Source organism: Astyanax mexicanus, chromosome 13, assembly GCF_023375975.1.
Source record: "Astyanax mexicanus isolate ESR-SI-001 chromosome 13, AstMex3_surface, whole genome shotgun sequence".
Classification (NCBI taxonomy): domain Eukaryota; kingdom Metazoa; phylum Chordata; class Actinopteri; order Characiformes; family Acestrorhamphidae; genus Astyanax; species Astyanax mexicanus.
In genome coordinates, this window is record NC_064420.1 from 44762869 (window position 1) to 44790000 (window position 27132).

Genomic DNA, 27132 nt, shown 5'->3' on the forward strand with positions numbered 1-27132 from the left:
ACAGATCTGCACACTCTTTGTATTTTAATCTCAGTGTGTTCACGAGGTGGATTCACTGGTTTATAGAAATGGAAGATTGGATTACATCCCTTTAAATGACAAAAGATATGAACATTGACTTTCTGGGACATTTGAAATATTTATTTCACCCAAAACTATCATTAAGATTATTTAAAATCTATTTTTGGTCATTTGAATAAAAATATCTTGTAGCAAATATATGTACTAGCTATTGTTATGGGTAGAAAGTATAATAAAAACATGCAAAAATTCTAAAGCAAAAAAAATAAAAACATTTATGCCAAACAGGTAAAAAAGTGGATGCCTTGTTTGTTGAAAATGTGTATATTCCTGAAGAAAAAGTCTTAACTAAATGGGCACTTAATCCCCTGATTTTTACTGACTCCACTCTCAGCTCAATTTTGAAAAAGGCTAAAAAATGGAAAGGGTAGTTTGGTAGGGGCACTGGGTGATTTATGGGATTGGCTGAATGTGTCTCTGATGGCAGTGAGATGCAGATGGTTGGACATCAGCAAGGGGAGGTATTATTAAATTTTCGATCGGCACATTGTGATGTGTCTGCGTACCAAAGTACATGAAAACATCATCCTCGCCTATAGCACAGTTGAACCTGAGAGGGCGCTGCAGAGGCGGAAATGACCCCAATAAAAGTGTTTTCTAAAGTTTAGGAAATGTCTAAACATTTTTAACTAGATCTGATATGTTTTACTACTTCAAAGAAACACATTTCAGCTATCGATGGGGAAAATATAGTTTAGTGTTTAGTGGCTCTTTTTTTATTTAATTTCATATGTATTTATTATTTTTTATTTGCTCATAAAAGAAAGTAGTATGTTTTAAAATTCCGTATGTATTGTGAACTGTATTATTTCTGTAAAAATAAAAAATTAACAAAAAAAAATTTATTAAACAACTAACCGGACACGTGACCGTCTGGAGGCGTAGCTAAAGCAAGCACAGACACAGGCCCCCTTCATCGTATTTTTATTATATATATATATATATATATATATATATATATATATATATATATATATATATATATATATATATATATAATAAAAATACGATGAAGGGGGCCTGTGTCTGTGCTTGCTTTAGCTACGCCTCCAGACGGTCACGTGTCCGGTTAGTTGTTTAATAAATGCAGATTAAAGAGTCGACGGCTTTGTTGTCCAGGTTCGTCTAAAGGTCGGAGTTTATTGAGCTCTGATTAGGGATTTTGGGCTTTTAAATGTTTTTATTTATGTTAAAAATTATTATTGTTTGAGTCTGAGTGTTTAGTTTGGCCAACAGGCCACGTCTGGTGTGCTTTTAGAAAGATCCTTATTTAATGTAATGATTTTTTTTGTTTTACTTTTTTAAAATTTCGTACGTGTTTTGAACTGTATAATTTCTGCAAAAACGTGAAACAAATTAATCTAACTAATAAATAATATAAATAAAAAAATTAATTAATTAATTAATAAAAGTCCACCAGTGGGGCGTGTGTCTGTAACGGAAGAGTGGGCGGTGCTTGCGTTAACGACGCCTGGATGGTCACGTGTCTTGCTAGCTGTTTAAAAAAGGCCGATTAAAGTGCGGCGGCTGTGTTGTCCAGGTTAGTCTAAAGGTTTATTTATGTCTTAAGTTTATTTATATTTAATTATGGAATTTCCCGTCTTTAAAATGTATTTGTACGTCATAAATTTTGAAGTCTGAGTGTTTAGTTTGGGCAGCAGGCCGCGGCTGTTGTGCTTCTTAGTGAGAAGTTAACTAGTTTTTTGAACCACAGTGTTTATAAGTGTTTTCTCCTGTAGTAAATCTGGGTTTGAGTGTGGCTAAGTGTTTAATTTGTCTTGGTTTCTTCAGGGAAGCTCAGAAGATCAGAGAACATGTCCTCCACCATCAGATTTGGATCCAGTCTGGGCCCCAGAGCGGTCCACTCCACTGCAGAACTTCTGAACGGGGAGGTTCCTGGTAAGAGAGAGTTAAACTGGGCATACAAAGTATATTTAAAATACGTTTTATTGTTAAGCATAGTGTCTTTTACATTGACCTTATTGCAAAAGTAATATATGCAAGTAAAAACATTAATAAAAACTACAAATACTACTACAACATAAGTTAAATGCTCACATTTAACGTTACCATGAAATATAATTATTAAAATCCTTTAAAGATGTATTTTTTTGCTTTGTTGTTACTCCAAATCCCATCTATGCTTTAAAAAATATTTTTTTTCATAATAAATCCATAATATTTAAGTTTAAATACACATTTTAGTTGTGTCTCTGGGTTTTAATCAGTCCTGTTACCATAACACATTACCCCATCTGGAACATTTTACAACAGGAAGTCACATCTACAACAGGAAGTGACATCAGACCATGGGAAGGCCAAAATTAAGTTTCTTCCTTTGTTTTTCTGTATATTTGATCTTATTGTAACTCTGAATAAGGGGCTCAATCTCAGCACTCATTCCTGATACCTAAAGAATTCTTAGGTCTTTATTTTTAAAATGCAAATTTTGGTAAAATCACCAGAATGTGCTCAGTGTCCTTGTGCTGTTAGCACAGCTGCCATTTAGCTATTTTTTATGTTTTTGCTAAATCTGTCCTACAAACTTAGTCCTGTTACTTTCAGCCCTGTTACTCTAAACATAAAGAGTAACAGGAGTGAGTGCATGTGTAACAGGAGTAAGTAGGGTTTATTGATGGTTTCATTATTTTATTTTTGTGTGAATATTAGTTAATCTAAACCACTTTTTTCTTAGTAACCTTGTAAAAAATTAAGTAACGGTGCCTGAGATTGATCAGGACGTTTTCTGTAGTAAAATGGGTTATTGGGTTCAGAGTTGAAAATGATGTGAGATGTGCTGTTGGATGTTTACAGAAAAGCCGGATGATCCCAGTGATCCCAACAAGATGCTGCAGTGCCCTTATGACAAGAATCACCAGATCCGAGCCAGCCGCTTCCCTTACCATATTCTCAAGTGCAGGAAGGTTAGTTTTGGATTAGTGTGCAACCATTATTTTCTTCCCCCCAAATGGCACTGTATTCCAAAGATCATCACTAGCTATGTTTCAAATGTTTTGACAATTTGCACATGTATTACACATGTACTAGTGCATCCCAAATAATCAGAATATAATTGAAAAGTGACTTTATTTCAGTGAGTTCAAAATGTTAAAATCATATAAAAATGTATAACACGGAATGATCTATTTTAGGCGTTTATTTATTTTAGTTTTGATGATGAAGTACATGTTTTGGTTATCATTGTGATTAGATCACCCAGAACACATGTTTTTGCCAGGTGTGAATGGGGCCAGTAAGTGTAGGTACACGGCAGGTGAGCAATTAACCCTGTATTTACTTTTTATTTATTTATTTATTTATTTTTTAGAATCACCCCAAACTAGCGGAAGAGCTGAAGACGTGCCCCTTCAATGCAAAGCACCTGATGCCCAAGCATGAGCTCTCCCACCACATCGAAAACTGTGAGGACAGATGTTCCATCACTATTGAGGGAGGTAAGATCGTTTAGAGTACAAACTTTTTTCCGCTTGCTGTCATACATGATTTTGTTTTGGCATGTGTGCATAAAATGCTGCATTTCAAAACAAAAGAATACAAGCAGACTCACTAATCAGGGCACAGTGTACACATTTGTCAGTACAAGAGAAAAAAAACTATTTTATGATGCATAAAAATGATGGCATGATGGAATACATGAATAGAGTGATGCAGTGTTAGACTAAAAGATGGCTCTTTGTACAATGTTTAGACACCTGGTTGTTGCTAATGAAAATCATTTGCCTTCGGTGTTTTGTGTTTATGTTAATTTTACTTAATATCAATGTAACAAGATTAATTAATTAATTTATTTATTTATTTATTAATAATGTGCTGATTAAATGCGCTGATTAAAGGAATTAAGAGTCTTGTTATAAAGATGATAATGGGGCATTAGAGCCATACCCTTGTAAAAGAAAAGTGCATGTAAGTATATATTTTTAAGAGTATATGTAACATGAAAAAGTACATAATTTTAGAAAAATAATTATGCACTTAAATATATACGAATTGTATGTCATTCTATTTTGGAACAACTTACAGCAATTTAAGTATATTTAAATTGTGATCAAGCTATATTTAAATAAACGTAAGCATTAGTGCTTTTTAACGAAGATTTAGGTATGTCTTTTTTTTTTAAACATAATTTTAATACGCAAAGTATATTGTAAATGTATTAATGCACATATTGTGTTCACTTTAGTGATACTGAAAAAAAAATACGCTAAAATGCACTTTAAGCGGTATTTAACGCCATTACATATTTTCCATCAACAAACAATTGACATAATTTAAAGCATACTGCTTAAAAATACATTTTATAGAAATAAAGTACATTTTTAAATGTGTATTTTCATAAAATATTAAATGATAAATGTACTTTTAGTATTCTTTACCTAATTTGAACATACTTTTAATGCTCTAAAGCAGGGGTCACCAACCTTTTTGAACCTGAGAGCTACTTCTTGGGTACCAATTAATGCGAAGGGCTACCAGTTTGATACACACTCGTGAAATTACAAATTTTCTCAATTTACCTTTAATTATATGTTATTATTAATAATTAATGACATTCATCTATGTGAAGACACAGATATCAATAGGCAACACTATTATTATAAATCTCTGCAAGTGTTTACATTTTATATTATATTTTAATATAATATTACATATTATATTACATTATATTGTATAATAATATATAAACTATAGGCTATCTCTAAGCTAATATTAATGTAATATAATCTAAAATTACATCAATGCAACTGTGATTTAAAAAAAAAAAGAATAGCAACAAAAATGCTATTTTTAGACCAGGCCTGCGGGCTACTCATAAGGTCCTTGCGGGCTACCTGGTGCCCGCGGGCACCATGTTGGTGACCCCTGCTCTAAAGTATACTATTTTTACAGGGGTAATCATGTTTGTGTTTTTTTTTTTTTTCTTTTTTCTTGGGACGTTGAATAATACCTTTTCACACTTTTACTTATATTATAATATATACGTGTATACGGATAATAATATTTACATATATTAGATTCTTCTAAGTAAAACATGTATCTTTGAGGACAGATTTCTCAGCGTCTTGAAGGAAGGAGTTCCTGGAGGTGCTGAACAATAATTGCTGCTTTTCCTTCACGCTGTGACGCTCCAGCTCATCCCAATTAAATCACCTCAAATCAACATCTCAGATCATCAGGTTTAGATCAGGGGATTAATGTGGAGAACAAACACTTTTTTTTACTGTTTACTAAGTAATTCCATATGTACAGTTAACTGTTTAACTGTCTTTAATATTAATTTACAATGTAGAAAATAAATGCATATAATGAAATAAATTAAAAACTGAGAAGTTGACTGGAACTGTACGTGGAGGTCTGCATTTACTAGTGCAAGATATTATCTTCAGCATCTCTACTATCTCATCTACATGGATTTAAGTAGTTTGTTCAACAGTGGCCTGTATTTATCTGGGATCCGTTAATGGCTCCTGAGTTCTATTAGACAGCTGATGAATGGTGATCTAAGATCAATAATTTTACGCCAAGATTCTTGCTGAATTGGGCCCATTATAAGCAAGGATCTCTGGTTTCCTTCATTTCTTTTATGCTGTGTTTCAGAGAGCACCACTGAGAGACTGCAGAAGTTTCAGGTTCCTGTCAGTACCTGGACAAACCCTACAAGTACAGAGGAGGACTGGGATAAAGGTCCGTGTGTGGGGCAGTAGGGGTGGGCGATATGGCTCTGAAATAATATCACGATATTTCATGGGATCTTCACAATAACGATACTTATATTACAAAACATTGAATTAGAAAAATTATTTAGAATTTTATTATTGCACGCAATATGATATGGCTTACTGAGATATTTAAAAAAAATTTTTTTTTTCTTTTTTTTTTCAGATTTGTATCAGAAGTCAATGATCCAGAATGTCATGATACTAATAATGCACTCCAAATATCCAGGATAAAAGTAAAATTAATGATACTGGACAGATATAATCTGTCTCTAGTACATATATAATGGGTAATTAGAACAGTGTGAATTGTTTGCTAAAACGGCAAAAAAAGTAGTACTCTGTGATAATTATGTAATTAGGGGTGGGTGATATGGCACGATATATCAGGGTATAATATTGTTCACGATATTCAAAGTTGGCAATATTCTCACATACAATACGATATGGCACACCCCTATTGGGCAGTGTCTTTGTGTTTCTGTGATCTACACTTGCTCAGATTTTGTTTGTTTGTTTGTTTGTTGCAGAGGCTGATGACCATGCTGCTACCTTTGTCTGGGGGGTGTCTACTAATGTACTGTCTCAAAACAAGTGAGTAAAATTATTTGTTAAAGAGCTACACTTCATACACACAGGGCTGATGATGGCGTTCCAGCGTCACACAGAATCTCTGGTGTACGGATATGACTGTGAATAAGCTTTAAAAATCTAGTGATCTGACAGATCTTTCAATCTGAGAGGTGACCAGACCAACAATAGGTCTTCTTGCCAATTAGCCAATCAGGGATGGAGTAGAAGCGTTTCCTGATTCACCCGAATCTATAACTTGAAAAATGAAGAGACCACTTCAGTTTCTGAATCAGTTTCTGAATCAGTTTCTCTGATTTCGCTATTAATAGGTTCGTTTGAGTAAAATTAGCATTGTTGTTTTATTCTATAAACTACGGACATTTCTCCCAAATTCCAAAAAAAAAAATTGTCATTTAGAGCATTTATTTGCAGAAAATGAGAAATGGCTGAAATAACAACAAAACAAAGATGCAGAGCTTTCAGACCTCAAATAATACAAAGAGAACTAGTTTATATTTGTAAAGTTTTAAGAGTTCAGAAATCAATATTTGGTGGAATAACCCTGGTGGTTTTTAAACACAGTTTTCATGCATCTTGGCATCATGTTCTCCTCCACCAGTCTTACACACTGATTTTGAATAACTGTATGCTACTCCCTCCTGGTGCAAAAAGTCAAGCAGTTCAGTTTGGTTTGATGGCTTGTGATCATCTATCCTCCTCTTGATTATATTAATTACTAAGAAGTTGTGTTAAAAGTGTGTCACATACTCTGACTGCTCCCCCACCTCCCGGGCATAGAAAACAAGTTTAGGCTCAGATTTTTTTTCTAATATCAGTCCTGGAATTTGGTTGAATTGAATGGTGGGTCACCACTCCACCTCATCCCAGTTTTCTTAGCCCTACCATGACACATTATCAGGTCATCACACACATTTAATGTTCTGTTATGGATAATTGACCATTGAAGTTGTGGAGCAATATTTTTTTCCATATATTTCTGTATAAGATGGTATATATGCATAGATGCAGTAAATCTTTGTTTGTTTGTGTATGTGCAGTGCTCTGTTTCAGCTCTGTTCATGTCTTTTCTCAGGCCAGAGCCAAGCACCACCAACAGTCTGACCCCAGGACTCCGTGCACCTCGGACCCTCCCGTGGAAACTCTGTGAGTACTGAAATTCTACACATTATTCAGTGTAAAGCTCTGTTTCTGTGTACACTGCTGTAGCAGGAGCTTGATGTTTTAGGTGCACTAGAGGGCAGCAGTGATCTTGAGTGTCTTTAGTTGAAGGAGTTTTGCAGGTTGACCTGCCTGTTGTCCTGCTCTCAGCAGACCTGTGTGAAGTATTGCGTTTTCTTATAGACCGATTTAACTGGCAGTGGGCTTTCACAGTTTTTAGACTGTTTTCCTAGAAATATGTGTTTATTTAAATACCATTTGAATTTTCTAGGCTGTTTTTACATGCAGATCACTTATCTGATCAATGCATAGCATCAGAGCAAACTTGGATAATCATTAGGATTGTATCGAAGCCCTTTATTCGCTATATCACTATATACAGCTTTGGAAAAAAATAAGAGACCATCTAAAAATGATGAGTTTCTTTGATTTTACCAAATTGAAAACCTCTGGAATATAATAAAGAGGAAAATGGATGATCACAACCATTACACCAAACTGAACTACTTAAAGTTTTGCACTAGGAGTGGCATAAAAGTATCCAAAGCAGTGTGTAAGACTGGTGGAGGAGAACATGATGCAAAGATGCATGAAAACTGTGATTAAAAACCAGGATTATTCCACCAAATATTGATTTCTGAACTCTTAAAACTTTATGAATATGAATTTTTCTTTGTATTATTTGAGGTCTGAAAGCTCTGCATCTTTTTTGTTATTTCAGCCATTTCTCATTTTCTGCAAATAAATGCTCTAAATGATAATTTTTTTATTTGGAATTTGGGAGAAATGTTGTCTGTAGTTTATAGAATAAAACAACAATGTTCATTTTACTCAAAATTAATACCTATAAATACCAAAATCGGAGAAACTGTTTCAGAAACTAAAGTGGTCTCTTAATGCTGTGCATCTTTCTTTGGTCCATACGAAACAATTCCGATATCAATATAAACAGCATAAATTCCACATAATCACACACTGATGGATCTGCTGGGTAAAATATTAAAAAATTAAAAAATTAAATTAAAAAATTATTTTAAAACATTTTTACAATACACTATAATTTTTTGATATAAAATCCTAGAAGAAACAAGGATTATGAAAAAATTGCTTAATAATGCAATTACATTTTTTAAATAGCAGTGAGCTTTTAATACAAAAATATTTAGACACTGGAATTAGAATATAAAAATAATATTAAATAGCTTAAATATATAAAGCATGAATAAAATAAACACTGTTTTTAAAACTTAGTCAAAATACTACCTGACTCAAATTAAAGGGCTCTCCTTAGTAAAAAATATAGGTCCTATCCATATACTGCACAATAAGTGAAAACTAGCAGAAGTGTTGAACTTATTTTTATTTTTTTTTTCTTTTGACAGAAAAGAGCCCCCTCTGCACTTCTTTGGACCACGTGTTCCGCACAGATGAAGAACTCTTATTCTTATTCTTATTAGTAAAGTTTTAAAATTTTCTTGCATGCTTTCTAGTTCTTAACATATAGTCCTGTTTTTGATGTGATGTTTTGTAGTGTTTTTGTATCTTTTCTAACACTAATTTCTTAATCTTAATCTTACCGATTCTGTTTAAGTTCTGAGAAATGTGGGGAAATGTATTTTTTCTGCACATATACTCTCTCTCTCTCTGAGGGAGCTGCAGTCGGATTCTTTTTATTAATAAATAAAGGCGATTTGACAGAATATCTGACATCTGTTTTACAAATAAACTTGCCTTGCGATTCAAAAATATTTCATATACTGTGGAAATTCAAATTGCTTTTACATAAACTGGGGTGAAATACAAAGACATAAAACCAAAATACATGAGTTAAGTCAAAATTAATATAACGTTTGTGGGGCACTAACCATATTACACTACAGAAGTTATGAATATAACTACATTTTGGAAGATTGGTCCACGTCCTATTTCCTTCCACTTTCTGCCCGCTTTATAACATCAAAAAAATTAAACCGTTTCTGACGCAACAGGCCACCCAACTCCTGGTACAAGCAGTCGCCTCGACTACTGCAATGCCCTGCTAACTGTGTAGTAAAACCACTCCAAATGCTCCAGAATGCAGCAGCACGTCTGATCTTCAACCAGCCAAAACGTGCTTATGTCACCCCGCTGCTCATTGAGCTCCATTGGCTACCAGTTGATGCTCGCATCAAATTCAAAGCTCTTACAATCGCCTACAAGGTGATGACAGAATAGGCTCCTTCCTACCTGCGCTGATCACTCCTGAAGGCTTACACTACCTCCCGGCCGCTGCGCTCCTCCAATGAACGTCGCCTTGCTTTACCATACAGACACTCACACAAAGCAATCCAGACTGTTCTCATACAGAGTTCCCCAATGGTGGAACAAACATCCTTCTACTACCAGATCAGGAGAATCTCTCACTATCTTTAATAAACTCCTGAAGACAGAGCTCTTCAAAGAGCACTTACTCTCCTAACACCTCTAACTAACAAACCACTTCTAACCTCATTTCCCTCTTCCCCTCTTTCACCCCTCTATCCCATTATTTCCCTTTGACCTCCTCTAGGCCCTGTCTAAAGATGTTTTTACCTTAATTTCCATTACGTTTGTACTTCACTATTGTAAGTCTCTTTGGACAAAAGCGTCTGCCAAATGTAATGTAATGTAAAATGTAATGTAATAAAGCCCTCTTACCTACTATCTACTTGCATGTTGAACAATTTTGCACCCACCTCCTTCCCATCTTCATCCTTCTTTCCTTCTCTTCAGCTTCATGCTTCCCAGCAAAGCCCCCCACCCTTTTGATTCCAGCCCAATGGTGTAGGAAATACTAACAAAATTGTTGCATTTCATTTAGCGTACGCTTTGATCCAAAACGACTTTCAAATAATGGTTTACATTAGCAATAGAAGAAAAGTTCAAGGTATAAAAAAAAATAATAATAAATTGACTGGGCCTAAAGGAGTTCTTAAAGGAATAGTGAGATGAATAGGATGCTTTTTATGTTTTTTTATATTTATATACATATACTCTATATAAAGTCTTGTTAGACATTAGGATATCTTAGGGACTTTGTTGTAAGGAAATCTTCTAAATTCCTAAATTTCCTTCGGGATAAATAAAGTATCTAGCTAGCTAGCTAGCGCTATACCTTCTTTAAGTTTAATTACACACTACTGGACTAGATGATGCTGATGGCTAAACACAATAATGGGCAAATATTAGCTACAGTGTTATATAGCTGCCACCCAGTGATTTACAGATGAAAATAATTCTTTTTTTTTTTTCTAACTTTAGTGATTTACAGTCATGTACAGTCTTTTGTTAGTAAATGAGCACTGTTCCTGTCAAATAAATTTAAAAAAATCTCACGAAATCTTCTAAACTAATAAAATTAGAGAATGCAATGCTGTTCTCGCTCTTTCAGGAAGAATTTAAGTATATTCTGCTCCAGTTTTTTTCAGTCACAGGCTGGCTTAGGCCACTGGCCGGGTGGGCTTCTGTAAGCCTCGCATCACTGTCATTATGAATTGAGTGTAAGTTAGTGTGGCACAGCCACAGGTCAGCCCCCGTCCCCTCGTCTCCCCTGCCTCATTTAACCCACGCGGACAGCTGGACACACCAGCTGGCCCCTGCTGGCTGTGCTGACAACAGCTTTCTGTGAGTGTGTGTGAATGTGTGTGTGAGTCGCTGCAACATTTAGCAGTTCTTTGAGTGCGGTACTACTGCTACTACTATTACTGCTGCGGCTGCTCCAGAACAATCAATGTTTATCTTATTTATATGAAATTCAGGCCTTTTTGTGTTCATTTTAAAAGAACAGATAAGATAACCATTTATTAAATCCCATAGCATATAGATCTAGGAAAACTAAAATTAGAGGAAGCATGTTTCCCTAGTATGTACGTTTTATGGTAAGCAGTGACCAATGTTATATCACATATAGGTTGACTGTGAATAAACAGCAAATAAATCACTAATAAATGGTGATATTGCACATATTGTTGGCAAACAGATTATGCTACACATGGTGAATTTAGCTTTTGTACGTAGTCGAAAACTACAGCAGTAACCAAAAGTGTTGACAATCATTACTCTATAGGTAGAAGTATGGATACTAGGGTTTAAAGAACTTCAGTAGAAGTTGAAGAATCAACTTAAGCTTTTTACTCTTTAAGTAAAAGTGTTTAAAGTATAAAAGTAAAAGTAATATAAGGAAAAAAAAGCATTTTTGTTTCTAGTTTTAGCCACGTCCCTTTAGAAGGGGAATGCCTCTACCACCCCCAACCCCCACCCCCCCAAAGTGTAATGCGAGCAACAACTTTTTTTTTAATATCTCAAAAAAAATATTACCAATTAACATTTACGAAAACGCACTTTGCTGTGCAAGGTGAAGGTATTTCCTTGCTTATTTCTGATTGTCTCTTTGAGTCATATAAAGCATCAGACTGTCATCACAGAGGCAAGGCTACATAAGGGCAAATTAAACACTTTTTTCCAGTTTAAACTTTAGACTTTCCCAAGGTAACATCAGTGATGGGAGTAACGGCGTTACTTTTTTCAGTAACCAGTAATCTAACTAATTACTCTGACTGTAACTATAACGCCGTTACCATTTCTGACACCCCGTTACTGCATGTTACTTTAGCCGCTCAATTAACTTTTTTTTTTTTAACCTTATGCATACAGACAAAGCCGCAAGTGGGAGGGAAGGATGTCGTGCACTCTATTCACCTGGCTTCTGAAACTCACTCTGAGAAGGATGGGGCCGGGGTGTGGGGGCTTGGGGCTTTTACAAGGGCGAGTAACACAAAAGTAACGCAATAGTTACTTTTACTGGTAACTAATTACTTTTATAGTGGAGTAACTTTTTGGAGAAGTAACTATAACAAATTACTTTTTCAAAGTAACTTGCCCAACACTGGGTAACGTTGTCTAAACTGTGGTTGCTCTGTGTAACTGGCTTATAATCCTTTTTTTGCTTAATTCTCAGTATTAGCTACTAACTTGTAGTAGCTAATCTCTCCTAAACTTAACTTGATATCCCTTTGCATGTATTTTATGAATGTTTTATTCAATAAATATACACTGTAGGAAACCCTATGATGCGTCATTTTCTGATAAAGACACATGCAACATTTTTATTTCTTTCCTTCATATATCAATTTTAGCCAGTATCATTAGCTCTGGATTTAAAAATATGACTATCAACATGCCAACCCATTATGTTCTTCTCCAGTCTAGAACCAGGGCAGAGGTGGTAGCTAATTAGAGTAGATGAAGCTGTAGTTGAGCTTCAGTTTGGGGCAGCACCTTCCCTCTTCTGAATAATCTTCCCCTCTTCTGAGAAAGAGCTAAACGAGAGCTAAATTCCTCACGTGCTGCTGCTGTCCTCCTTCCAACACTTCTGATTCTAAGAAGCTGCTAATCCCTGTCTGGGTGTGGAGGGGCATTGTTTTAATAAAGCAGTTTTGCATGGTTTTAAGCTCAGTTATGCCCACACCCCCTGCTCCCCCGCTCTTTGGCTGAAGGGTTTGCTGTGATGAACGTCGAGCACACCAGCCCACGGTGGCGTTCCTATAGGGCACACTGTTCCTACGAATAAAGGACATTTCTCTCAGAATAGAAAACTGAGAGACAGAGACAGAGAGCAAAATGGGAGGTCAGTTTATGGAACAGTTTTTAATTTTTATGTCTGTGGGTTTAGAAACACTGGAGAAGATCGTGTTGTTACAGCCCTATTGTAATCCAAAAGATTAAAGATTGAACTCTGGTGTAAAATGGACTTTTGTTGTAGTAAAACATGATAAAAAGTTCTTACCTTTGATGAATAGCACACCTCCGTTCTCCCACAGCGTTCAGAGATCCAGAAATTTTAACAGTCTGTCCAAAACACCCTTGGGGTGACTGGGGGACACAGCATTAATAACTTAAAAAGTGCACAAGAAGCTTATTAAAGACACTGTTTACATCCTATAGCGCAAACTTTAGCTCTGAGCGCCGCCATCACTATACTGACAATAACATATATATATATATATATATATATATATATATATATATATATATATATATATATATATATATATATATATATACATACATAGATTTCGTATAGGCTGCCTCCTGGCGCCGGCTGCTATGCCAGGAGGCAAGTGTTGAAATAAACTATATTATATTGATTTTCTTTGAAAGTTAAGATTTTAAGTTAAGATTTGTCTCTCTCCTGCAAAGTTATTGTCTGGGGCCAGTTGTTCAAAGGTAATCTGATCGGATTTTGGTTATCGGATTGGATCAAATCTGGAAAACGGGTTGTTCAAAAGGGAAAGAAGCATTCTGAAATCGGATCAGATCACGTAATCCAATCCTAGTTTGTAAATGGATCAAACCTTCAGTTTCTGTTGTTCAAAACTTTTCAGTAGGATTTGGATAACTTTGATCCAAAAAAACAGGATTACCCTGATCCCAACAAGGAGTAGGATTTCAAGGGGGATTTCAGGAAGTAAATGTGGTAAAACTTTAAAATCAAAGTTTTAAAGTAAAAAAAAATACATTTGTACAATTTAGTGTATATACATTACTTCTATTTTGCACTTGACCTGTTTAACCGTTACAGTAATAAAGTAGACATTGGCTACCAATTAAGCCTTTTACTATAGTAACGTAAAAATAAAAACAATCTTGACCCCATTAAATAAACCCCCCAAAAGATTTCAATAACAAACAAAAATAATATATTCATTTTTTCATCTACGTCACTGTCATTCATCACTGTATATTAATGTCAAAGAAACATTCATCAGATATGAAGCTGTCAAAAATAATTTCGAACAATTGAAAAGAACACCAGAGTTTGGTCTGGTTCTTCAACAGGCTCAGGTGCATCATGAACATCACAGATAGGGACATTGCGTCTGGTAGCAACATTGGGCAGGACAATACATGCAAGTGTTATGTTGCATGCTCCCTGTGGTTCGACTCGCAAATAGTTAAGGCATGCAAAGCGTCTCTGCAGAACACTCGATTGCTCGTATTGTTTTGCAATAAGCAGTATCTTGTTACTGCAAGAAAAGGAGTCATCAACCCCTGTTGGTTCTTCTATCTGTTTTTTACATAGCTGGTAATCCGGATTAGGTAATCCTGAAAACTGTGTTTCTGGATCAGGGTGATCCAATCCAATATTGCTTTGAAAAACTGGCTTAAAAGTAAGACAGATCACCTGATCCTGGATAGCAAAAAATGTGATTACCAAATCTGGATAATTTTGATCCGGATTACATTTTTTGAACAACTGGCCCCTCGAGATACTTGTTTTTCATTGAACAAGAAACAATATACACCTTTAATTCAGCTCGGGAAAAAAAAACTCTGGAATATAATCAAGAGGAAGATGGATGATCACAAGCCTTAAAATCAAGCTGAACTGCTTGATTTTTTTTTTGCACCAGGAGTAAAGGCATAAAGTTATCCAAAAGCAGTGTGTAAGACTGGTGGAGGAGAACATGCCAAGTTGCATAAAAAATGTTATTAAAAACAAATTTTTGTTATTTAACAAAGGTTTGTAACAAAAGTCCATTTCACACTGAATTTCTCCTTTAACAAGAAATCAACAAAAAAAAATCCAAAAAAACTAATACTGTAGGGTTAAAGCTACTTAAAATTAAACAGAAAAATGCATAATTTTATCATTTATATATAATTATATAATTTACTCCCACCTCTTACGTCCACACCTCCAGCTGCTCACACTGGATGACACCGCATGCAGCCAGACAGAGGCATAAACATGTAAAACAAGCCTTAAATTAATCATAACATGCATATTTTAATACTGAAAAGATACACCGCTTCATATTCTGCCCAGCTATGATTACATTACTAATTATGAATCTGATGTCGCTGCTGATGCGGCTGTTTGATTTTATTCCGTCTGATTGAAATTGATGTGACATAACACAACATGAATAAACTATTTAACTTAAGAAATGCTTCTTGGAAAGGTCACTGAGAACCTCTGCCTTCCTACACACACTCTGCCCAAACACACACACACACACACACATCTGCACACACACCCATCTCTACACACACCCCACCAGGCAAATCCTCTGTCAACCTGAACTCGGCTGAGTTTTGAAGAACCTTGAGGAGCTCTGTTATCCCCTCGGCTCAGAATGCATTATCTGGACAATTAAGTGCTTACAAAACTGTACAGATGATTTTTTGTGTTTTGTGGCCTCAGAGTGACCCGTTTCAGCGGGACATGGACTCAGCAGGGAGTCAGAACTGATCTATATGGATCCTGACACCACAAAGACACCGACCTCACTGACAGCCATGTTCACATACCATCACATTCACTACAAAACCTTATATCTGTTAAAGAGTGACTTTCTAAGGAAAAAGTATTTTAAAGTGTATTTTCTTAGTCAGCTTTATGAAGTAGCGTCACTTGGAATTCAAACTTTCAGTTAACAGCTGTGCTGAACTTGTCAAGAGTTAATTACTTGAATTTCTGGCCTTAATAAAGTGTTTGAGAGCATCAGTTGTAAAGTAGTGAAGAGGTAGAGTTACAGGTATACAGTGAATAGTGAATATTTGAGTAATGTTCTAATCCAGATTATGAGAAGAAAGAACTACTCAACTAAATAAAGTCTTTAAGAAATAATGACTTTAAGAAATGATCATCAAACATGGTGTGATGAAACTGGCTCTCATCAGGACCACCCCAGGAAAGAAAGAACAAGAGTTCCCTCTGTTGCACAGGATAAGTTCATTAGAGTTACCAGCCTTAGAAACCGCGAGTTAACAGCTCCCGAGATAAGAGCACCTAAATGCTTCACATTTTGTGAAACATTTTGGTTTGTTTAAAATATACTTTTGGTGTAGTAAAACATGATAAAAAAGTACTTACCTTTGATGAATAGCACACCTCCGTTCCCCCACAGCTTTCTGAGACCCAGTCATTTTATACTTTTTGACCAGCACTCTGTACAACGGCCGTATCGGGGCATATTTTGCCCCAATAAATTGCTTTTTACACTGTTATCCAGGCTCAAAATAGCTACACACCTCCTTGCAAGACAGACATGTATACATAGAATCCGCATAGCATAGCAGCCTGTGCCAGGAGGCAGGCTATGTGGAGTCTATGTATGTATATATGTTAGTCATTATCAGTACAATGATGGCAGCATACAGAGCTGAAGCTAGCAGCATGGTATGTAAACAGTGTTTTTAATTAGGTTCTTGTGCACTTTTAAAGTTATTATTGCCTTGTTTTAAATGTCAGGGCTCTCCAGACTCTAGCAAGGAGGTGTGGAGCTATTTAAAGCATGGATAACTGTGGAAAAAGTGATTTACTGGGGCAAAATATGCCCTGATACGGCCGTTGTAAAGAGTACTGGGCAAAAAGCACAAAATTACCGGATCTCAGAAAGCTGCAAGAGAGCGGAGGAGGGCTGTTCAACAAAGGTAAGTGCTTTTTATCATGTTTTACTACAGCCAAAGTCAATTTTACACCAGAGTTCTCCTTTAACACATTAAAGTTACTACATGAATCACATCAGTATTCATTTACAATGTAGGAAAAAAAAAAGAAAAATATTGAATAAGAAGGGGTGTCCAAACTTTTGACTGGTAATGTGTGTTAAAAAAAGACTAGGTTTTATTAAAATTTCTTTTTTATTTTTGAACTGTAGCACAACATTAACAGCATTTTCTGCCTAAAGATAACTTTCTCGTAGCTTTGTGTGAAGATTACAGTTGTTCTGAACTCACTTTTGGCCTCATCCTGAGCAGAACGTGACCGCACGATCGTCAGAAACAGATCGACAGAAAAGCAACATTTTATGTGACATCGGTCACTTATCTCATGTCCCGCTAACCTGCCTTCAACATCTATTAGGGCTGCACTGAGCTGTGCATGAGGGGAACAGAGGAAGTCTATTATTGTAATAATCCGCCCGTAGCTCAGCCTGTCAATTCCCATTTCGCTCTAGTTATGCAATATTTTGTCTGTTGTACAAACACTGGGGATGTGCCATGGTGCTGCTGTGCTTCGAATGCCTTTCGCTGTCAATCATGTTTTAGAGGCGGTGGGCCGGACAGAAACGGAGGCAAGGCGGGGGGAGCGCCTGTCGCTTCCTGTTCCTCGCACACCATTGGAGCCAGGGGACGTCCTGTCCCGCTTCTGATGGAAAGGTATTGCAGCTGTTCCTCCTGAATGCGCCGTCGACGGCTGAGGCTCGTGGGACAGGAGGGCTGGCTGTGGAGGAAAGTCTGGGGAAATGGACAGAGACAGAGAAACACAGACGCAGACATCCCTACAGACCGCAGACTCACAAACAACTGCATTAAACAGCTTGAGTTAATCAGGGCAAGGATAAATGGATAAGTCCAGTGGCTGGACAGAGCGGTGCCACTCGTCTAAGGCCTGGGCTTCTCCCAACATGTGATAGATGTGGTGGAAAAACCTAATTCTATTTCATTTCCATTCTACCAAATCATCAATGCCACCCCATTGTTCTACCACTGCACCAATATGTCTGCTGGTACTGTCACTTGTCATCAGTCAATGCAATAAACTGTGCTATATTTAAAGGAGAACTCCGGTGTAAAATGGACGTTTGTTGTAGTAATACATGATAAAAAGTACTGACCTTTGATGAATAGCACACCTCCGTTCTCCCACAGCGTTCCGAGATCCAGAAATTTTAACAGTTTGTCCAAACACCCTTCAGACTGGGTGATACGGGGCATAATTTGCCCTGAAAAATTACTTTTTCCACAGTTATCCAGCTCAAAGTAGCTCCACACCTCCTTGCTAGAATCCAGAGAGCCCTGACATTTAAAACAAGGCATTAATAATTTAAAAAGTGCACAAGAAACTTAAAACATCCCATAACGCTAGCTGTCAGCTACAAGCGCAGCCATTACTCTACATAGACTCTACGTAGACTACATAGAATCCGCATAGCGTAGCAGCCGGTAAGCCCTCAGTTATAAGATCGCGATATAGGCTGTAAACAGAGGTTCTCAGTCCAGTAGTGAGACTGAGGTGTTTAAAAACTCCAGCAGCAGTCTCTGATCCAAATAATAATAACAGCTGCTCTGTGGTGGTTTTCTCTCCTGTGGGGTTTCGAGGATAATAATAAAGTATGCAGAGAAACAGATACAGGACTACAGTCTGTAATTATAAAACTACAAAATGCTCCTATATGATCAGTGGAGCTGATAAGATGAAGAACGGGTGTAGAAATAAGGAGGGAGGTAGTCTTAATGTTGTTCTTGATCAGTGTAATTTATAATGTTTATACTAAACAACAAGTAATTTGTCATCAACAACACAAACTCTAACCTAATAAAGCCTAAATCTACCTGCATTGATTAGTGATTAAATGACTGGTGCCTACACTTTGCTCCTTGGCATCTGTCTTCATCCAGCAGCTTTCTGTTTTTTTTTTTTTTTTTTTTACTCAACTCATTCGAGTGCACTCATGAGGTCAGACTTGAGGTCACTGATGCCAGGATGCTCCAACTGCCCCCCAACGCACACAAGCCCTAGCAGTTAGAATTATGTAACATTGCTTTCTTACAAATTTTCTGCTTAGACAATACTCATAATACTCAACAATATATAGGATCACTCTGTACTTAAATAAGACATGAAAAGCTCTGGCTCTGGAAGAAGGTAAGAGACCACTTCAGTTTCTAAGTCAGTGTCTCTGATTTTGCTATTTATAGGTATATATTTGAGTAAAATGAACATTGTTGTTTTATTCTATAAACTACAGACAACATTTCTCCCAAATTCCAAATACAAATATTGTAATTTACAGCATTTATTTGCAGAAAATGAGAAATGGCTGAAATAACAAAAAAAGCTGCAGAGCTTTCAGACCTTAAATAATGCAAAGAAAACAAGTTCATATTCATAAAGTTTTAAGAGTTCAGAAATCAATATTTGGTGTAATAACCCAGGTTTTTAATCACAGTTTTCATGCATCTTGGTATATTCTTCTCCACCAGTTCTACACACTACTTTTGGATAACTTTATGCCTTTACTCCTGGTGCAAAGCTTTAAGCAGTTCAGTTTGGTTTGATGGCTTGTGGCAGGTTTTTAATTTGGTAAAATCAAAGAAACTCATCATTTTTAGGTGGTCTGTTATTTTTTCCAGAGCTGTATATGATCACTTTGATCTTACACCCAACTCAAAGCATGTTGTGATGATCATTGCTATCTTACACTCTAAAAACAGTCTATTTTCACACCTTCCACCTGCAATGTTTCAATAGCAACAGTGCTTGTGAATATATCTACACTGATGGGAGGGGTATCTTGAAATGGTTTGTTCAGGTAATTTTTTGGCGTATTTTTGGTGTATCTTGGCAACGAAAAACACAGGTGCACCACTGACTGAAGGCAACCTAGACAGATGTCAACAGTCAGACGTTCATTGCTATCTTGGCAGTGAACTGTCAAAGTGAAGTGCCCAACATGTTGATGGCTCACCTAAAGATCACTAAAATAAGGCCCTTTGTCTTTTGTTTTATTACAGACAGCATAACCCAAAATATTTCATTTTTACATATTACTTTTACATTTTTTTTTTTCATTTTGTCTCCTTAAATTATGTATTAATATACAATAATTCCTTAATTTCAGGGCACTGCGGGTACTAATTGATGAAGTGTTTCATGTGTTATTTTGTCCCATTCTTCCTAAAAACATGCCTATTGATGACCTTGTAACATGAGTGTTGTCTTGTTGGACAATTCACAGACATCTCTAGAATTGATGGCATCTTTAAGGCAGCATATGTTGCTCTATAATCTTTCATGAATACATATTGGAGATTCTTTTGCTTAAATTTAATTGAAATAAATTTGAGTTAGTGTTGTCTGTGTATGTTGTAACAAACTTACTAAGTGATTCTTTTTTACTTTACAAAAATCCATACAATATATAAAAAAGCCAACACTGCACCAAAACTGACCTTTATTTATATACTGAGGTCTTAAGGCTAGAAAATTGCTGCACTTCGCTCCTTGCCTTGTGTGTGCCTTATGCAATCCCATCGTCTGTCGGACTGGGGTGCACACATCACTGCCTGATAAATGCCATGCATGAATAATCTTTTTTTTGAAGAAATGGATCTAACTGCATTTACAGGGTTTGACCTGCCGGCTGTCGTTGCCAGCGTCCGTGTGACAGCAAGTTTGCAGAATTGTGACCTGAAGCTGCCTCTGAACGTGGAGTGACTTTAGAAGAACATGTCTTATTTCAGAACTGAGTAGGAAAATGAATGTAAGTTTTTCTACATGACGACGGTTGCAGTTAATGTGTAATTCTCTGCCATTTGTTTAACAATTTTTACCAATATATAGTATATAATAGGGGTGGGACAAAATATTCCATATTGCAATATATTGTATAATTTTGGTTTGTGATACATTATCAATACATGGTTCCAAATATCAATATTTTACAAATAAGTTTATTTCTAATTTTTATCCAATTTTCTCCCAATTTACATGGCCAATTACCCAACCCACTCATTAGAACTCCCACTATCTCTAGTGATGCCCCAAAACACCAGGAGGGTGAAGACTAACACATGCCTCCTCAGATACATGTGAAGTCAGACTCCGCATCTTTCTGAACTGCTGCTGATGCAGCATTGCCGAATAGCATCACAGCGCTAACGCTCGGAGGAAAGTGCAGCGACTCAGTTCTGATACATCAGCTCACAGACGCAGCCTTGTGCTGATCGACATCACCCTAGGAGTGATGAGGGAAGAGAGCGCCATCAACTGTACCCACCCAGAGAAAGCAAGGCCAATTGTGCGCTCTCAGGGCTCCAGCAGCTGATGGTGAGCTACATAAACAGGATTCGAACCAGCAATCTCCTGATCATACTGGCAGCGCTTAGCCTGCTGGACCACTTGGAGCAAATATCAATATTTTAACTGAATTTTTAACTCACTATTTTAACTCACCCCCTAATTAAACTCACTAAAGTTGCTGCTTTTTTACTCCAGACTGGTGTGCACACATCACTGCCGGGGTCCTCTGTGATTTTATTCCCGTCCGGAGTGACCATGTATGTGTTTTTCTCAGACGTCCTCTGAGAAATGTACAGGCTAAATTATCTACTGTATTTCGCTGAACTCTGTGGTCCTTCTGTAAGTTTAGTCCTGACTAGACACTCAACATGATTTCAACATGATTGCATTTCCACGGAGATCCATGTAAACACAACAGCGAGTGGAAATGGAGGAGCTACTGAAAGGCAATAAACCTAACTGGTCCTCCTGTTTTTTTCACTTGCAGTCCGGATGCAAGACTTTTATCACTGAGTAGAAGTGTAAAATATTTCTCACAGACGTCCCCCTGAGAAACTAATCCGACCAGATAGGGCTTAAGAGCAATCGTGAAATTGTAGTCGTAAAATTTTAGGGTTAATGGAGTCTGGAATCTCCACTAAAAAGCCATTTTTAGTCCCAGACTGATCTTAATCCGTCTTTGATAAACCAGACTGATCCAGTTATTGTCTTAGAAAGAGATTTGACAATGGAGGGTGGTGTGATTAAAGTGCAAGGCTTTGTTTCTGAGAGTGAAACAGTTCAGAGAGGCTTTTTTGGACCACGTCCCCTGCGGCCTGCCGGCACACACTTGATTCTGTATAACATCTGTCAGGACTGCATTAAAAATACCAATCACTTATGGGACTTCAAACTGTCAGAGGGTGTTGTAGTACAACAGCTTGTTTTAACAGAGGGATACTGTTATATCTCTTTCTCCATATAATCACAAATATACACTTCAGTATATACTATAGATATTAATAACTAATGGACTCTTTTTTTACTCTTATTTTAGAAGTATGATTGTGTGTTCATACTATGAGTTTTACTAAAATTTGATGTAAACAATTGCAATATATTGATATATTGATATAGATTTTGCAATTTATAGGTATATGTTTAAATAAACTGAACATTGTTGTTTTATACTATGAACTAGGAACAAACTTTCTCCCAAATTCCAAATAAAAAATTGTCATTTAGAGCATTTATTTGCATAAAATGAGAAATGGCTGAAATCACAAAAAAGATGCAGAGCTTTCAGACCTCAAATACAGCAAAGAAAACAAGTTCATATTCATAAAGTTTTAAGTTGAGAAATCAATATTTGTTGGAATAACCCTAGTTTTTAATCACAGTTTCATGCATCTTGGCATTGTTCTCCTCCACCAGTCTTACACACTGCTTTTGGATAACTTTATGCCTTTACTCCTGTTGAAAAAATTCAAGCAGGTCAGTTTGGTTTGATGGCTTGTGATCATCCATCTTCCTCTTGATTATATTCCAGAGGTTTTTAATTTGGTAAAATCAAAGAAACTCAATTTTTAAGTGGTCTCTTATTTTTAGAGACGTATAACCCCAGTATCTTGATATGCTTTGTATTACCAACATCTCACTGATACACAGCTCTTGTTATTTGTTCTCAGAAAAGTTATCAGACAAACTTTCTTTGTTAATAAGTTGTGTGTACCGCATCCGTACCTAATCCTTTTATTGCGTAACACTTTTTGTGATGCTTGGATGAGGACGTCCAATTGAGTTGACTTTTTGTTGTAACTGTCACTGTAGCATTTATGGAGAGGTGTGTGTGTATGTGTTTTGTTTTTCTTCCACTCTGACATTTCCCCCGTTCCAGTGGCGTTCTGTAGCTCTGTCAACTCCGAATACTAAATCACTGCTCAGCCCTGCACTGCCGCCTGACAGCCTCCACCACCGGGACTGACCTTTTCTCCTGCCACTTTTCCCTCACGCTCCCTTTCTTTACAACTAAACTCATCATTCCATCAATCATTCAGAACGGCTCAGTGGGGAGGACCCGGGTTCGAGCCGTGGCAGCGGTGGGCTCTGAGGAATGGGCCCCCATTCACTCTCCATCTTGATTATTGTGTTTTTGTCAGACACACAAAAATCTGGTTTCTTACACTGAATAAGGCATTTCTGTCCCCAGTGACTTTCTCTATATAGAGCCAGACTCATGGATTTACAGAGATATGCAATACTCCAATAAAATATACGTGACCAAGGATGCAGGAAAAATCCTATTCAGATACACTGCATGTTTAATTTACACTCCCCTCCAAAAGTATTGGAACAGTGAGACCAATCCTATTATTTCTGCTGTAGACTAAAACCATTTGACATTAATTTAATCAGGATCTGATACACAGTTCAGAAGCTAGCATGTCAGAACCCAATGTAAGCAAATGTACTGAATTTTCAATTTCCGATTTGGGTTTTCCTGTGCAGACTGTGAATTTATTTTAACCAATTTGAAAACTAGAGCGCTGTCTATGGGTAAAAAACAAGCAGCTGTAAAATTGCAAAAAGATAAAAAAATCAATCAGAGCCATTGCAATAATAGTGGCCATATATAACCATTTGAAATGTCCTGAAGAAGAAAGTCGTCACTGGTGTACTAAGTAACAAATGTTGATCAGGTAGACCAAGACACAGCAGCAGTTGATGACAGAATCATTGTGAGCTGTAAAAAAGACCCTTAAACAAACTCACAATATGATGCAAACCACTAATTAGCAAGAAACATATAAAGGCCAGGCTGGGATTTGCCAGGCAATACAGAGACCAGCCTCATCAGTCCAAAGTTTTATGGATTGTTGAAAGACTAACCTTTACTAAGGTGATGGAATTTGAAGAAAAAAAGGATCTGCTCATAATCCCATATCAGCTTATCTGTGAAACACAGTCAAGATAATATCATGGCTTGGTCAAGCATGGCTTCTTCTGGGCTCATTAATCTTTATTGATGAAGTCCTGCATGTGCAGCAGTACAATTAACTCAGAAGCCAAAATAAAATTTTTGTCTGTGTATTTAAAGAAAGATGCAACCAAAATAAATGAGAAATCCTTCATGATGCAGCAAGATAATGACACTGTGGACGTTTTAGACTGGCTTAGTGATACTTCAGACTTAAACCCTTTAAAAGCATACATTTTACCTGTTAAAGAGGAGACTAAAGGGAGTAACCCCCCAAAACAAACAGGTTGTTTAGCTGAAGGAGGCTGTGGTGAAAGCCTGGAAAAGCTTTAAATATAATTAAATACTTTAAATATAGTTTTATTCAGTATAATCTATTTTAAGATTTTCTGGTCCAAGACTTTTGCACACAAACAAATCGGTGGGTTTAGACTAAAGGTGCTATCTTCTGAACTGTCTGATCCAGTAAATGCAAATACCTGGAAATAAAAATGATAATGTTGATCATATTCTTCTTTTAATATCAATTGATTATCCTCATTTAATCTGAAAATTGGGAAGTTTACCTGGGTTTTGGGCCCTTTTAGGCCATCACTTTTAGGCCCTTGAGCAATGCTCCCTGGGCGCTGCTACAATGGCTGCCCACATCTACAGGCATGTTTTCTCACAAAATCACTGTATGTCTAACTTTATTTACCAGTAAATACCAGTATTTACTATTTACACAGTATGTGTGTGTCTACTGCAAAGAGGGGATAATGGCAGAAGCCAAATTCCATCTGTGTCCGGCACAAGTATGGTTTAAGGATTTAAATAAAATACAAAATGTAAGTATTTGTAGCCCTTAAGGTTGACACAAAGCTCTAACTGTGCTAGCTTACATTTCTGGAGAACATGATGTCCTATAGTTAGAGCTATATGAAAGGATGTTTACAGCATTACTAATAATGGAGACGTTTTCCAGCTAAATTCATCCTAGTTACACTGTTTGGGAGCCAAATGTTGTTCTTCTATGGCAATTTTAAGTACTTCTAGATCATGCTGTTTAGGGCAGTTGTAATCCAGAGGGACTGCTCTAACAGCTTGTAATGTAGTTTGTATTGCATATGGATGTACACTGTAAAGCTTGTAGAGTTCTATATAAATACTAAGAGGCTATTGTGCTCATGGTTATGATTAGACCATGTCTGTGTATATGCATATGGGTGCCTGTTTATGGCTCTTTTCTTCCAGGATTTAGGTCAGTGACAAAGCTGTAATCTCTAATTTAGATTATTGTCCGTAGCCTTGCATTACATACAGTATATCTGCACCACCATCTGTTTTAGTCTCTGATTAAATGCAATGCCTTTGTCACGTTTTTTTCTCGTCACATGCATGGCCATTAGTGGCTTAGCATGCTGTGCATGTGGCCCTGTCTTGTAAGACTGTGATTTATGATGACCGGGTTAGAAACTAAATTTCCAGCAGTTATGTAACATTGTTTAGTTCGTATTTGAGAGTATAATGGCAAAATACTGAGAATATTGTAGTGTCACCAGGTGCAGAGTAGCATTTGTCCTGTCCCATAGAAGCTAAAGAACTCTGCACTGACCTGTAGGATATGTGTATAGAATAGGGGTGTGCCGTATCACATCGTATGCAATAATATCTCCAACATTTTTAAATATTGTGAACAATATTATACCATGAAATATCGTGTCATATCACCCCACCCCTAATCATCACATCAGGGTACTTATTTTTTGCTGTTTTTAGCAATAGAAAAATACACACTGTTCTCATTTCCCATTATATATTTACTAGAGACAGACTATATCTGTCCAGTGTCATTCATTTTACTTTAATCCTGGATGTAAGGAGATATTTGGAATGCATTATTAGCATCATAACGTTCTGGATCATTGACTTCTGTTACAAATGATCACAGTTAGGGGTTTGCAGTAGTGTATTCTTAAATGTATGTTTTTTTTTTTTTAATTCAGGCTTTTGTCATATCGCCAAGAGGACCATTATCGCAAAAATTGCATTAAATATCGTAGTATTTTTTTAGGGCCATATCGCCCACCCCTAATGTAGAGTGTGATTTCTGCCAGAGCCACTTTAGTCTGTTCACATGGACCATTCTAGCCAGACACCGCCAGTCACCATCATTACCACCCACTTTACTGTGCTGTCCACTGTGGGTGGTAATATAGCCTTCTATGATATATTCCTGGTGCACATGTGACACTGTGGATCGAGAAATGTTAAACGCTCACACAACTTCACACTGAAATGGAATGTCCCATCCATCTGCACCCATTGTCAAACCTCACACCAACTCTCATAATTCAAACAAGCTGGCAATGAGCTTGCTGGCCAGTGTTCAGAATCACAATGTGAGTTATAATAATAAAGAAAACATTAATGCAACTGTAACTTTTCAAGTTTGGGCACACATTCTCATTCACTGTTTTTCTTTATATCTTCATTTAATTAATTTTCTACATTGTAGAATAATATTAAAGATATGAAAACAATTGAGGAACACATATGGAATTACATAGTAAACAGTAAAAAAATGTTAGTCCTCCACATTAATCCCCTGATCTAAACCTGATGAACTGAGATGGTGATTTGAGGTGATTTTGGATGAGCTGGAGCAGCAACTATTATTCAGCACCTCAAGGAACTCCTTCAAGATGCTGAGAAAACTATTCCAGGTGATCCTCATAAAGAAACTGAGATTAAAATACCAAGAGTGTGTAGATCTGTCCTCAAAGATAAATGTGCTT

The 27132-nt window shown here is 36.6% G+C and overlaps 1 protein-coding gene across 4 annotated transcripts; it reads left to right on the top strand.

Annotated features, from left to right (window-relative positions):
- The first annotated feature begins 1122 nt into the window (after nt 1–1122).
- On the top strand, nt 1123–20878 carry zgc:56699 (zf-U11-48K domain-containing protein). Of its 4 annotated transcripts, none has more exons than XM_022676834.2 (8): nt 1123–1200; nt 1873–1980; nt 2896–3005; nt 3410–3536; nt 5698–5784; nt 6347–6410; nt 7483–7553; nt 20726–20878. In XM_022676834.2, the coding sequence occupies exons 2-8, from the start codon at nt 1896–1898 to the stop codon at nt 20812–20814; spliced, it is 633 nt and encodes a 210-aa protein (XP_022532555.2). In that variant the 5' UTR covers nt 1123–1200; nt 1873–1895; the 3' UTR covers nt 20815–20878. The 4 variants fall into 4 exon arrangements, with proteins under 4 accessions (XP_022532555.2, XP_049319188.1, XP_022532554.2 ...); XM_049463231.1 differs by having other exon boundaries at nt 1156–1212; XM_022676833.2 differs by lacking the exon at nt 1123–1200 and adding an exon at nt 1472–1621.
- The last annotated feature ends 6254 nt before the right edge of the window (nt 20879–27132 follow it).